The sequence below is a fragment of the Strix aluco genome, chromosome 1 (assembly GCF_031877795.1).
Source record: "Strix aluco isolate bStrAlu1 chromosome 1, bStrAlu1.hap1, whole genome shotgun sequence".
NCBI lineage: Eukaryota > Metazoa > Chordata > Aves > Strigiformes > Strigidae > Strix > Strix aluco.
Genome location: NC_133931.1, coordinates 609,789 through 622,799, shown reverse-complemented (window position 1 = coordinate 622,799; position 13,011 = coordinate 609,789). Strand labels below are relative to the sequence as shown.

The 13,011-nt window shown below is 50.4% G+C and overlaps 1 protein-coding gene across 4 annotated transcripts in view; it reads right to left on the bottom strand.

Annotated features, from left to right (window-relative positions):
* Window positions 1-13,011, bottom strand: part of HSF1 (heat shock transcription factor 1) — a 71,785-nt gene that overhangs the window by 52,177 nt on the left and 6,597 nt on the right. For all 4 annotated transcript variants that reach the window (XM_074825747.1, XM_074825669.1, XM_074825899.1 and 1 more), the window contains exon 2: window positions 3,520-3,628. In XM_074825747.1, coding sequence (XP_074681848.1) covers window positions 3,520-3,628 — 109 coding nt within the window. The remainder of the gene's footprint in view (window positions 1-3,519; window positions 3,629-13,011) is intronic.

The following is a 13,011-nucleotide window of genomic DNA, read 5'->3' as shown; positions in this document are numbered from 1 at the left end:
TCATGTTCCATTCTGGGGATCTTCTTCTTTACTGCATGTCCTTTAACAATCCCCGTTCTTCAAGCAAACACAACAAGTAGTGTGGGGACAAGCTCTGAATTTACTTTCAAGTTTAGACACACACCTACCGTATCACTCCACTCTAAAATAAACTGAAATCCTCAAACTGACACCAATCACACACTAAGAAATCCCTTTTATAAGGCAAGTAAATCAAAGCCTCCGTGACACAGATTGGGAAGAACAGGATCAATGTTAAAAAACAGATTAAGCATAGAAAAAAAAGTTAGAAACAGCTGAACTAGTTGGAGTAGATGATCTTCAAGGTCTTTTCCAACCTAGATGATTCTGTGAGTCTGTGAATAGGGGAGTTACTCATTTCCTAGCGCGTGATGTGAGGCCGGGCTTCCCGTCGCCTCAGCGCCGCATCGTGGTAGCGCAGCTGAACGTATCAGAGAGACCCAAAAGTCTGCTCGAGGGCAGGAATTTTGTTTGGAGAAATGATTCTTGAGGTCTTAAAAAAATTAAATAAATCTCAGTTCCATTTCTGATGAGAACATACTTTTTTCCCCCAGAAGCACTGAACCACTTGGAGAAGGTGGTGGTAGGGAGAACTTTGAGCCCTGTCTTAGCTTGGCCCTGGAGATTTATGACTTTTCACTCCTTTTTAAAAGAACAGCCAATGGCTTAGACGTGCCATCGCCTCATTCTGTTCCAGCTCTTCTATCCCCGTTACTGAAAGGAGGAGCTGATGCCCAGAATAATGTTCTTCCCCTGCCCTCCACTGCCCTGGAACTATTCCAGAGGTGTCCGGCCGTCCCGTGTCTAACTCCACATAAGGAGCCCAGTGATGTCCTTGTTCTCCTGGCAGGATTTGGTATTTTGGGCAAAGCTCTCCTCAACAGTAATGGGAAATGGAGCATTCCCTCATTCTCTGGGAACTCTTGACTCTTCTCAGAGAGCTGGGCTAGAAGGTGCCATGTGCACAAGTAAAAAAACCCCCCAAACAAAACCCAAAGCAAAGCGCAGAAGACCAGAAAAGGTGAGGATAAACCAACTGAATTTTCTTCCACGACAGGACAGCAAGCTTTATCAACAGAAAAGCAGGAGACACCTCAACCAAAGCATGACAGCCCCAAAGCAGGACAATCAGCAAGATGAGACTGATATAATATGGGCACAAACCCAACCGAAAAAGCCTTGTTTAGGGAGCAGTTAGCAAAAAATCTTGTTGTGATTCCCACAGGTTGAAAGCAAAACCCTATGACTCATGCCTGTCCATCGCTACATTCCTTTCCCTGGAGAAAGCAAGGCTGGAAAGGCAGAGCTCAAAGGGTTGGAGGAAGATGTAAGCATGGATCCAAGTCTACTCCCAACAAATGGCTCATCACCACCCACACTGCAAACCCTCACGGTGACGCTGTGCCAGCATGATATGCTGATGGAACAACCTGTGTGCCACCAGCCCCTTAGCAAGGTCACAGAATCACAGAATGAGCCAGCAGTGTGCCCAGGTGGCCAATGAGGCCAATGGCATCCTGGCTGGTATCAGCACTAGCGTGGCCAGCAGGGACAGGGAAGGGATCTGACCCCTGTGCTGGGCACTGGTGAGGTCGCCCCTCGATGAGTGGGTTCAGTTTTGGGCCCCTCACTCCAAAAAGGCCCTTGAATGACTCGAGCGTGTCCAGAGAAGGGCAACGGAGCTGGTGCAGGGTCTGGAGCACAGGTGTGATGGGGAGCGGCTGAGGGAACTGGGGGGGTTTAGTGTGGAGAAGAGGAGGCTGAGGGGAGACCTCCTGGCCCTCTCCAACTCCCTGAAAGGAGGGTGCAGAGAGGGGGGATGAGTCTCTTGAGCCAAGGAACCAGCGGCAGGCCAAGAGGGAATGGCCTCAAGCTGCGCCAGGGCAGGGTCAGACTGGCTCTTAGGAAGTATTTCTTTGCAGAAGGGGTTGTTGGGCGTTGGAATGGGCTGCCCAGGGCAGGGGGGGAGTCCCCATCCCTGGAGGGGTTGAAGAGTCGGGTTGAGCCAGCGCTGAGGGATCTGGTGGAGTTGGGAATGGTCAGGGTGAGGTTCATGGTTGGACTGGAGGAGCTTCAAGGGCTTTTCCAACCTGGATGATTCTGGGATTCTGGGATAGTGCTGGGTACACAAGCGTGGGGCCAGGCCTATTTGGTGACTTCGTTAACGGCATGAAGGACTGACTAGTGTGTGTTTGCTGAAGTGGCCAATAAAAACACAGCTGGGGAGAGCTGCAAGCGTGCTGAAAGACACAATGGCAATTCTGAGTGATTTGGACAAAAGGAATGAAAGTCACTGCTGACAAACACAAGGTACGACTCTGCGGTGGGAGTAAAACCAAACAAATACGGGAGGGAAAACCACTGGGTAGATGGTAGCTGGACAGCAGATGGTTTGAACGCTGCAGCAGGTCGTGAGCCAAACACAAAAGTCTGTGTCCTGCTGCTGAGAAAAAGAGCAACGCCGAAAAGGGATGTGCACAGAAACACGGCTTTTGGGGGAGACAAATCGCTCTTTTTTATCCTACCCAGTGGTGCACCCAACGTTGGCTGCTGCACTTCAACAAAGAGATGGAACAAAGTCAGTTCCAGAAGGAATGTAAATGATTAAAGGCTGGAAAACAACCGATGAGAATGAAAAAAACAGGCTGTTTACTCTAAAAAAGAAAAAAAAAAAAAGAGGACTGAGGAGAGGTATCAAGTTTTCAAAGACACAAAGGCTGATGTAAAGGGAAAAGGAATAAATCTCTGCATATCCGCAGCAGACAGGAAAGCAGCGGAGGATTGAAACTGTAGCTGGGAGGGTTTGGGTTAGACATCTAGCCATCAACTCCACTGTGTCACTGTCCTCACGCTAACGGCCTGTCCTTGATGAACTTCAGGAATCTTGATTACTGGAGGCTTGGAAAAAACAGGTTAGATGCAAAGTCATCAGGAACAACACAGAGGAAGTTGATCCTGCCTGGAAGCAGAGGGTTGGGCCAAATGACTGTGAGCTCCCTCCAGCCCTATTCCGTTATGATTGTATGGATTATTTTTTAAAAATAATTGCTGTTTAGTAGAGCAAGTTCAGTCAACGCCTGCTCTACACGATGCTGGCAGCAACACCCCCTCAAGAAAGCGAGCAGAAAATGTCACACACGGCTGGGCCTGTCTCACTGGAAGCGTCCTCCTCCACGACCCAGGGTGGCAAAAAGCGCCACCGCAAAGGCTAACGATGGGCGAACACAAGGAAAACATCCAGAACTCCTGCGCTAATCATCAGGGAATTTGTCAGAGTCTGAAGTTCTTTATATCTAGCAGGAGTTTTCAGCTTTAGAAGTTGTTATTCCCTTCAGCAGAGGCCAAGCTTAAAACTACCCCTTGGTCCCCAAAAAGTGTGAAGGCAACGCAAGCAAATACTCTCACTGAAATGTCCCCTACGTTAAACCTGGGCAGAGCAGGGGAACCTTATTTTAGGACAAACTTCTTTTGCATTCCGAGCTGCCCAGAGATACTTACACATGTTGAGCTGCCGCACAAAGCTGGCCATGTTGTTGTGTTTGAAGTACTTTGGAAGCACCTCCTTGGCAAACTGGCCTTGGTCAAACACATGGAAGCTGCTTCCACTCTGTCAAACAAAACAAAACAAAATGAAACGTTATCAACCACCGCTACACAGAAAGAGGAGAGCCCACCTGCCCCTTCATTTCACAAACATAAACTCTCCGTTGCTGCGGGTGAAATCAGTAACTCCCCGTATCTTGGCGGCAGGTCAGGGTGTAGTTTATGAGCTTTGCTGGAAGCTGTTACCATCTGACCAACGCAAGCTCCACAAATAGGGGTCCGAGGGCCTCAACTACACCCTTCAGGTCCCGACGCAGTCAGCGTTTAGCACATCGCTGCGTCTCAGCTGAGCCAGCCTAGCTGCCCACAGGAGCTTTCTCAGCCAATGGGGGTTAAATCCCATTTCCTCACACGCGGCCCAGAAGAACAACGTGGGTCTGCACGCTGCGGCACGCGGGCAGAGAGCTGGTGACTCTTTAAGCTGGGATCGAACTACTAATGGGGAAGAACCAGCAGAGCCCACCTCCCCAGAGACTTAAAAAACCAGCCCAGGAGGTTAAGCAGCCTGCAAAGATTAAACACCAATTTGCACAACTGCAAGCCTATTAATTCCCAATTAACTTGTTCTCGTATCTACAGCAACAGCCGACGATCTTCTGAGCAAATCAAGACAACGAGGCCAGCCTGACTTTAAACACCAACACCTGCAAACAAATGAAGACAAGTCTGTGTCCTGGCAGTCTCGGGCAGCTCGCTATGCCCGTGCTGACGAGGTCCAGAGCTGCCAGAGCAAGAGCAACGCTGACTAATGAGTTTTAATTTTTCACCACGATTGATAAGACGTTTTCTACGTGTTGATTTAAAAAGTAGGAATAGGTGGGAGACGGGAGGAAGAGATCCTGCCCCTCTAAACCCTGAGGTATTTCTGCTATCGGATTTTGGAACAGGCGTTATCACCAACAGAGCAGTGCACGCCAAGAATAACTAGTTATTTTGACTATTGTAACTATCTTGACTAGTAGTCAGGATCGTATTTCAGCCACTTAAGCTTTCAGGTCTGCGGTGCTGTTTTATCAAGTCTGGTTTCTATTACCTTTCTGGCACGCTGAGCGGGAATTATACTGTCAACACAAGCATCTGCAAAACAGCAAAAGAAGGGATTTTCATTCTGGCAAAGCGACACAAGAACTCCAAGTGCGTTTTACAACCCGGATTTTCTTCCATGACAAAGTCCTGCTCCTGCTAATATCATCCACGTCTGACCAGCACGCAGCGCTGGCCGAGCCCCAGAGGGGAGCCGAGCCCGACAGCAAGTCATTGCACGGCCACGAAGCAGTCGGACTTCTTAGTTCAAAAGCAAAGCGGCAGGGCCGGGCCAGACCACCCACGCGACAGCAGAGGGACGGTGCCTCCAGAACTCTAAAGTCCCCCCCCGCAGTTCAAGGAAAGGACCTTCACGAGCAGGGGTTGCTGCTTCAATATTAAGCTCGGCCTTGCCGCACAAGGCCAGAAGCCCGTGTGCCCGTTACGGCGCCGAGCAACAAGACAAACACAAAGAAAAGTGCCACAGCTACACATCACGAGCGTCCGCGGACAGTCCCAGCACCAGCCCCCAGGGAAAGGATGAGGCCGAGGCCCTTCAGAACTGACTTAGAGCATCAGACCAAATATCCACGAGACCTGATCTTCAGACAGGTGTGTCTTATTTTTGAAGTTATTGGGCAAACTCAATGCAGCATTAATCCTAACGAGCTAAGACTACTGAAAAAAAAAAATAAACCCACCCCAAAAAAGACTTCAAAAGATTCTGCCTACCAATAACAAAATCAGGTGACGGTTTATTAAAAATTGACAGTTTGGGCTTTTTGGTCCACGGATGCGTTTCTTTATTCCTTCAGAGGCTTCACCTGCATTTGAGTATTTGTTTTTGTTAAGGTCCTTTACTCTTTATCCAATATTTACGAGTACTCTGAGTTGATTCTAATCGCAAAAAATCCAATAGAAAGATGGCAAGGAAGGAAGGAGGCGCACACTACCCGTCTCCTAAAGATGGCAAACCACATCAAAGAAAACATCTTTGAGTCCCATTCCAAGGTTTTCTGTTTCACTGGAGTTGCTCCACGCCAGAGCTCTTGCTTTTTTTGCCCCCTAAGATAAACAAACTTGCTGGTGGTCTTCTCTGCGAACCCCACAGCCCTACAGCCGTTCGCTGGACGTCGCCGCATCCAAAATACTCTGCACCCTTCATCGACGTCCAGATCCCCCGACCCGCCCCCCACAACTGCTCCTGCCCAGCCTCGCCAATCTCCCCAGGAGTCTATCCACGCTGCTAACAACTGGGAGAGATTTTCCTCTAGTTTCATAGAAGGATGGCTACTATATCCATCAACTTCACAGAGTTTCACCCAAATCTCAACGCGGTACCTTCTCCTTCCGAGGAAAGGGGGAGGAAGAGGGGCCTGGAGACAGGCTCTCACCCCTCAGATCTATCAGAAGCACCACACCGGTGATTTCCTTCATAACGTTGTTTGAGATTCATCCCAACATTTGTATTTTTACCACCGTGCCTCCAATTATTGGAAATACTCCTATTTCCAGACTGTTTATGGCCAGTTTACACACACACCAACTACCTTCCGCTTAGCCAGCTCTCCTCCCTTGCCAGTGCCAGCCCGCTGCCCACCACCACGCTGCTGCAAAGCGCTACGAGTCTTGAGACTGAGCTGGAAGGGCAGAGGCCCAAGGCCTGTACGGAGTTTACAGGGAAACCAACCCAAATTACACTGTCCGTGACAGGATTATTCACATGGTTAGGACTAAACCAACCCCGCACAGGCCTTAACCAAATTCTGCCTCATTTCTATCACTCCAGTTCTCAAGGTGGTCTGGATTCTTCTGCGTGGCATCCCAAACCTTTGCTGCCTTAACAAAGCCCAGGAGTGTTTTGTGAAAATTCTCTCAGCGCACCTCCTGTGCCAAAATCATTACAAAAGCCGCCTTCAAGACGACTGTTCCAAGATTTCATCTTTCAGCAGCTCTGCCATGACCCCTCTCCAGACCGAGCGACCCTCCAAAAACTGTTGTCTCTGCTTCAGCCAGTCCCTCCCCCACATTTCTTACATTAATCCTCATCTTCTCCCCTTTCATTTACAATTTTCCATGCGGCAGAGGATCAAATGCTTTGGGGAAGTCCAGACACATTAGATCTGCCCCGATTCCTTTATCCAAAAAAGGATTTCACATCCAGAGGAGAGGAGGTACAACCAATTTTTGGTAAATCCATGTCATATTTTATCCCATTTCCATTTACTGCCATGGCTTTAGTTATTCTCCTCTTCAGAATCATTTCCAAAGCGCTTCAAACCACTGAGGCCAGACTAAGTCATTAATGCTCCTCTTAAAATCAAATCACTTACACAAATGAGGTTAAGCATCTTTCTTGGGGTGACTGCTTATGCTGCAGAAAGGGGACGAGGGGGCTCCTGTTCTCCCTCGCTGTTCGGGGATGCAAACCCAAGGCTCTCGGCTCCCCAGGCTGGACAAAGTCCCCCCCCCAGCGGTGGAATTCCCGTTGGGCACCTGCTCGCTCACCCCGCTGGACCCGCGCTCGGTGGTGACGATGCCGGCGCAGGGGTCGGACCGTTTCCCAGCCGGTATCAGGGTTTGTTGAAAAGGAAGAAAATGCAGGCAGATCTCTTCACAGGGCGCTGCGAAAGTTCGGACAGTAAATGAATTACAGCTTCTCTTGCGTAACTTTGATATACTTTTATCTCGACATCTTCCAAGTCTAGTTCAGACAACATCAAACATTTCAGCACAGATCGGGTTGTTCTGTCAAAAGCCTCGGCTCTCCCTAAGCGGGGGACAACGCGAAGTCAAAATGACTCATGTAACACTAGATATTTGCAGCGTTTTGGCCAGCACCACACTTGCTCCGAGTCCAGACGGGCTCTGGCCACCCACCGCATGCTCCAGGTCTCCACATCTGCGCTGGCACCCTTCTGCTCTTCCCATCCTCCTCCCGCAAAGCCTCCCAGGCTTGAGACACCGTTAATTCTCCTGGCGGACGACAAAGGAGGCGCCCCGAAGGATTTTCTGAAACCGATGCTGGGGCTGAAAAGTCACTTGATTAGGGAAAGCAGTGGAGTTTAGGCTCGGTGTGGAAAAGTCTCCTTCCTAGTCCAGGCGGTGCTTAAAAGCCACCGCACACAAGTGGATTCTCTCCCTGCTGCCAACACGAGCTCTGTAGCAGGACGTTTCACAGAAACCCTCAGCGACCCCTTCAGAATTCAGATTGCAGAAGGGCACTTGTGCTCAGCAAACATCTTGTCACCCCGTTTACAGATATAATAGTAGTTCTAGAACAAAATAAACTGCTCAGACTTTGCTGTTCATCCCTTCCTGATGGCACTGAACATCTGAAGAGGCCAAAAGTGGCAGGGCTGGGTGGAGGAGGAAGGCTGTAATTCTTTCCACACACAGTTGCAAGCAGAGCTATACATTAAAGCTCTACATAAAGACCCCTTTGCAGCCCTCCCTTCAGGAGCATCGCGCGCCTCCGGCCCCAGAGCTGCCCTCAACACCCCCAGCCCCTCATGCAGCCCTACGCTTTCAGAGGTTTCACACCAAAATTTCACTCCATACCTTCTGCTCCTTCCCCAGACCACGTTATTTGCTGTCTACGATGACAAACTGCACGTCCAGAGTAATCTTTTAGCTCTCCTATTCTTGCCACCTCTCCGTTTTTCCTCTTTAGCACCTTCAAGTGAACCCAGGAGGAAGAGTCAGGCACGGTTGCACCAGCACAGCAGCCGTGAACAGCCGCGTTCCAAAGAGTGACCCAGAATCCCAGAATCATCCAGGTTGGAAAAGCCCTTGAAGCTCCTCCAGTCCAACCATGAACCTCACCCTGACCGTTCCCAACTCCACCAGATCCCTCAGCGCTGGCTCAACCCGACTCTTCAACCCCTCCAGGGATGGGGACTCCCCCCCTGCCCTGGGCAGCCCATTCCAACGCCCAACAACCCCTTCTGCAAAGAAATCCTTCCTAAGAGCCAGTCTGACCCTGCCCTGCCGCAGCTTGAGGCCATTCCCTCTTGGCCTGCCGCTGGTTCCTTGGCTCAAGAGACTCATCCCCCCTCTCTGCACCCTCCTTTCAGGCAGTTGCAGAGGGCCAGGAGGTCTCCCCTCAGCCTCCTCTTCTCCACACTAAACCCCCCCAGTTCCCTCAGCCGCTCCCCATCACACCTGTGCTCCAGACCCTGCACCAGCTCCGTTGCCCTTCTCTGGACACGCTCGAGTCATTCAAGGGCCTTTTTGGAGTGAGGGGCCCAAAACTGAACCCACTCATCGAGGGGCGGCCTCACCAGTGCCGAGCACAGGGGTCAGATCCCTTCCCTGTCCCTGCTGGCCACGCTAGTGCTGATACAAGCCAGGATCCCATTGGCCTCTTGGCCCCCTGGGCACACTGCTGGCTCCTGTTCAGCCAACAAGGGGATTTAATGGAAGCAACGTCCTAGGTGAAATTTTACCAGTTGACCAAGAGTTCAGACATCAGCAGGGCAAGGAGTTAAGTTTTTGGACAGATAGTTAAAGACACACTCCAGCAGGAAACCCCTCTGTCACATGCGCAGCACTGGCAGAACCAAGGTCAAAGCCCTACTCCAGGCCCTTTTCTAGAGACTACAGACAAGGCACCCCCCAACCAGCTCAAAGATCAAGTTTATTGGTGGTGGTCACCAGAACACCGCTCCTTCAGCTCGCTGGCCCCGAGCACCTCCAGCTCCCGCTGCACAGGCTCTCCCCGGGCAGGCGGGAGGGGGAAGCCCCGCAGAGGAGCAGCCAGCAGAGCCGAGGTGATAAAGCTGCATCGTGCTCGTCTGCGCAGCGCAGGGTGAGGAGAGACCTCGTGGGTGATCAGGGTCAGCCCCAAGCCAGCGCAGGGGATCGCAGCATTCACATATTAATTCCAGCTCTGTCCTGAAACTTCTTTTTGGATGTCACAAAGCCTACTAGAGCGCAGAGCCAGAACCCTCCTTTTTTTTTTTCCACTTACAATTTTTGTCCAGGGAAGTTCATACCCACACGATCCCGCTCATTTAAGCTTGGTCTTTCTCCAGCCATTGTTTTGCTGGGCTAAGGAAAGGTAACTTTCAGACTATGGTTTCATATTGCTAAACTCCATCAAAACATCAGCTTAAAGTGTCCAGGCACTGCCACGGCTTGGGCCTGACTTAAATGCAGTGCTGGTTTCTGGGGATCATGCTCTGAACCACATCAGGTCCTCAGGATCTGAGCTCACACACATTAAAAAAAGCATAAAATCATGGGTTTGGTTCTGAAACAGAAAAGTACCCTGATCAGATTCATAAGGACAACCACCTGCTTGTGGGCATAACAACCGAATTCCCAGAAGACAGCAAAAATCACTTACTTGCATGACCTCGCATTTCACACGAGTAGGGTCCTACCACTCCTAAAAGTGCTTTTGAGGGCTCAAGTCTCCCTGCAAGATCAGGCTCTGCGATACGGGCGCCTTCCTGCTCCCTTCATTTCCCTTCGCACAGCTACTCCTTTTTGACACCAACATCATGAGAAGAACTACAGCAGACAGACCCCCGGACCCTCGAGGAGCCCAGCTAATGACTTCACCTACAGCTTAAGTATTTTCAAACAACACACTTCCCTTCTATTTTCCTGGTTCTTCATTCACTTTGAGGATCTGCCTACAGGTAACACATTTTCTGTGCAGCAGTTGCTGGACTCAGGTAGGTTGGAGCTCTGATCTAAGCAAAGATGTCTGCACTTTCATTTGTAAAACATATCACAGATAAGAGAACGCATAGCCTGTGAAAAAATACATTGCTAATGGGAAAGAAATAAGTAAAGAAGGAACTTCTGTGTATACAAAAGGGTTTAAAATTAGTTATTCACCATTCTCTATAACTGAAAGCGAAAGCACACTGGGCTGGAAGCGGTATCACAAGAGCAGAAATCCTCTTGGGCTACACTGGGGAGTCCTAAACCCAGAAAAAGGGAAAGAATAATCAGCCCTTTGTGGGTCAAACCAGAAACTTTCATTGAGTGAGGCTAAGAAAATTCCTCAGCCTCTGTAATCAAGACTCCCGGGGCAGGAGGACGTACCGAACAGCACTGTGGGACCTGCAGTAGATTTTATTTATATAATCACTGTGGCATCCAACAGGTAGATGTTTAAGTTCCACAGCAGATCAGCTACTGAGGCAATTTATTCATCTTAATCACCAGCTATAACTAACATTCCAGCGTTCCATGCAGAAGTGCCCATGCGCAGAATTGAGAGGACTGTTCCTCTCTGATGAGCAAAATGCAGAAAAACAGGGAAAACTGTCGACATCTACCGGGATCAAGTTTCTTCCAAGCTCTGCATCAAGCTGACCCAAACCCCGACTGCATCGTTTTGATCAGCAACCGCATCTCCCCGAGCACCTCCCAGAGCAGAACACGAAGACAATCAGGTATTTGCGTGTTAAGGTGGTTGAAAATGAAGAAAACCAGGTATTTGTGTGTTAAGGCCGTTCATTAAAGGGTCTGACAAGAACCAGGGGCAGGGCGAACGCGGGGCAGGGTCCTGCGGCCAAAACCCAGCAGTCCTGTAGCGGCAGCACGTGGTTGGATCCGGCGGCTGTGGCCGGAGCACGGCAAGGCAGAGCCACGCTCGGGAGGGAAGCGAAGTGCCCGGCATAAACGAGCGCGGAGCAAGACAGCACAGGACCAGCGTTACACCCGAAAACCAGCCCTGGGCTGGGAAACTGCCCCTGGAGGCAGCCCAGGAGCTCCTGCGCCATTCGGAAGAGGACAAGCAATGGCAGCTGTATTGCAGAAGGCGGGGGTTAAACGGGGAGAAGGCACGGGGGAGGCAGGAACCTGAAAAGCCAAGGTTTCAAAGGCCAGTTTGTGAATATTTGGGCTTGCAGCGTGTCAGCAGATCGCCACCTCAAAGCCCGTTCCGAGCAGCATTTATAGAAGTTCCAGTTTTTTGGGCTACCAGCACTCTCCAGCTCTAAGAAGAGATTTTCCTCTGGAAGCAATTAGCAAGGCTCTTCAACCTCCCATCTAACACTGGTCCTCCACCTTGTGATTCTAAATGCGCCTTTTAGCGAGATAAAACCCCTACCTTTAAAGGCACACATACTTGAATTTAAATTCAATCGCAAATTCAGCACAATTACAGCAATCATTGCCTTGTAAAAATATGTTTACAGGAGTAAATTTGATTTTGAATTTACATTGCAAACACCAAATTTGAAAATGAGTAATTCAAACATAAAAGCTCTGCACAAAGGTTGAGTTTTATTTTATGAAAAGCCCAATGCCTTACTGAACAAACCCTCACCCTGGGTACTAGACTGGATCAACTCCCGCTTGCAGAAACAAGAAGGTTGTGATGATCTATGCACGTGAGGGATTAAATATAAGATAAAACCTCACATTTCCCCCATTCGCTGCTTGGCAGCCATAAACCCTTCCTCTTTCTGATTCCTCAATTTTCACTTAACTTTCACAGCCCGCAAAGCAGAACTTCAGAAGCTTGCTGCTGGTGTAATTCTTTTGCATGTTCCTCATTTCCAGTGGTACGGTCAGATTTTCCACACCATACTTCATCACAGCAAGTGCCTTGCTGGGAGATCTCAGAATCCCAGAACCATCCAGGTTGGAAAAGCCCTTGAAGCTCCTCCAGTCCAACCATGAACCTCACCCTGACCGTTCCCAACTCCACCAGATCCCTCAGCGCTGGCTCAACCCGACTCTTCAACCCCTCCAGGGATGGGGACTCCCCCCCTGCCCTGGGCAGCCCATTCCAACGCCCAACAACCCCTTCTGCAAAGAAATCCTTCCGAAGAGCCAGTCTGACCCTGCCCTGCCGCAGCTTGAGGCCATTCCCTCTTGGCCTGCCGCTGGTTCCTTGGCTCAAGAGACTCATCCCCCCTCTCTGCACCCTCCTTTCAGGCAGTTGCAGAGGGCCAGGAGGTCTCCCCTCAGCCTCCTCTTCTCCACACTAAACCCCCCCAGTTCCCTCAGCCGCTCCCCATCACACCTGTGCTCCAGACCCTGCACCAGCTCCGTTGCCCTTCTCTGGACACGCTCGAGTCATTCAAGGGCCTTTTTGGAGTGAGGGGCCCAAAACTGAACCCACTCATCGAGGGGTGGCCTCACCAGTGCCGAGCACAGGGGTCAGATCCCTTCCCTGTCCCTGCTGGCCACGCTAGTGCTGATACCAGCCAGGATGCCATTGGCCTCATTGGCCACCTGGGCACACTGCTGGCTCATTATCAATCCCCCCCAGGTCCCTCTCTGACTGGCAGCTCTCCAGCCACTCCTCCCCAAAAGGACAGCGGGAAGGGAAGCGGAGTCTCCTGCACACCAAGAGTTAAGCCATCAGGAATCTGCAGTGCTCTTGAAGGACCA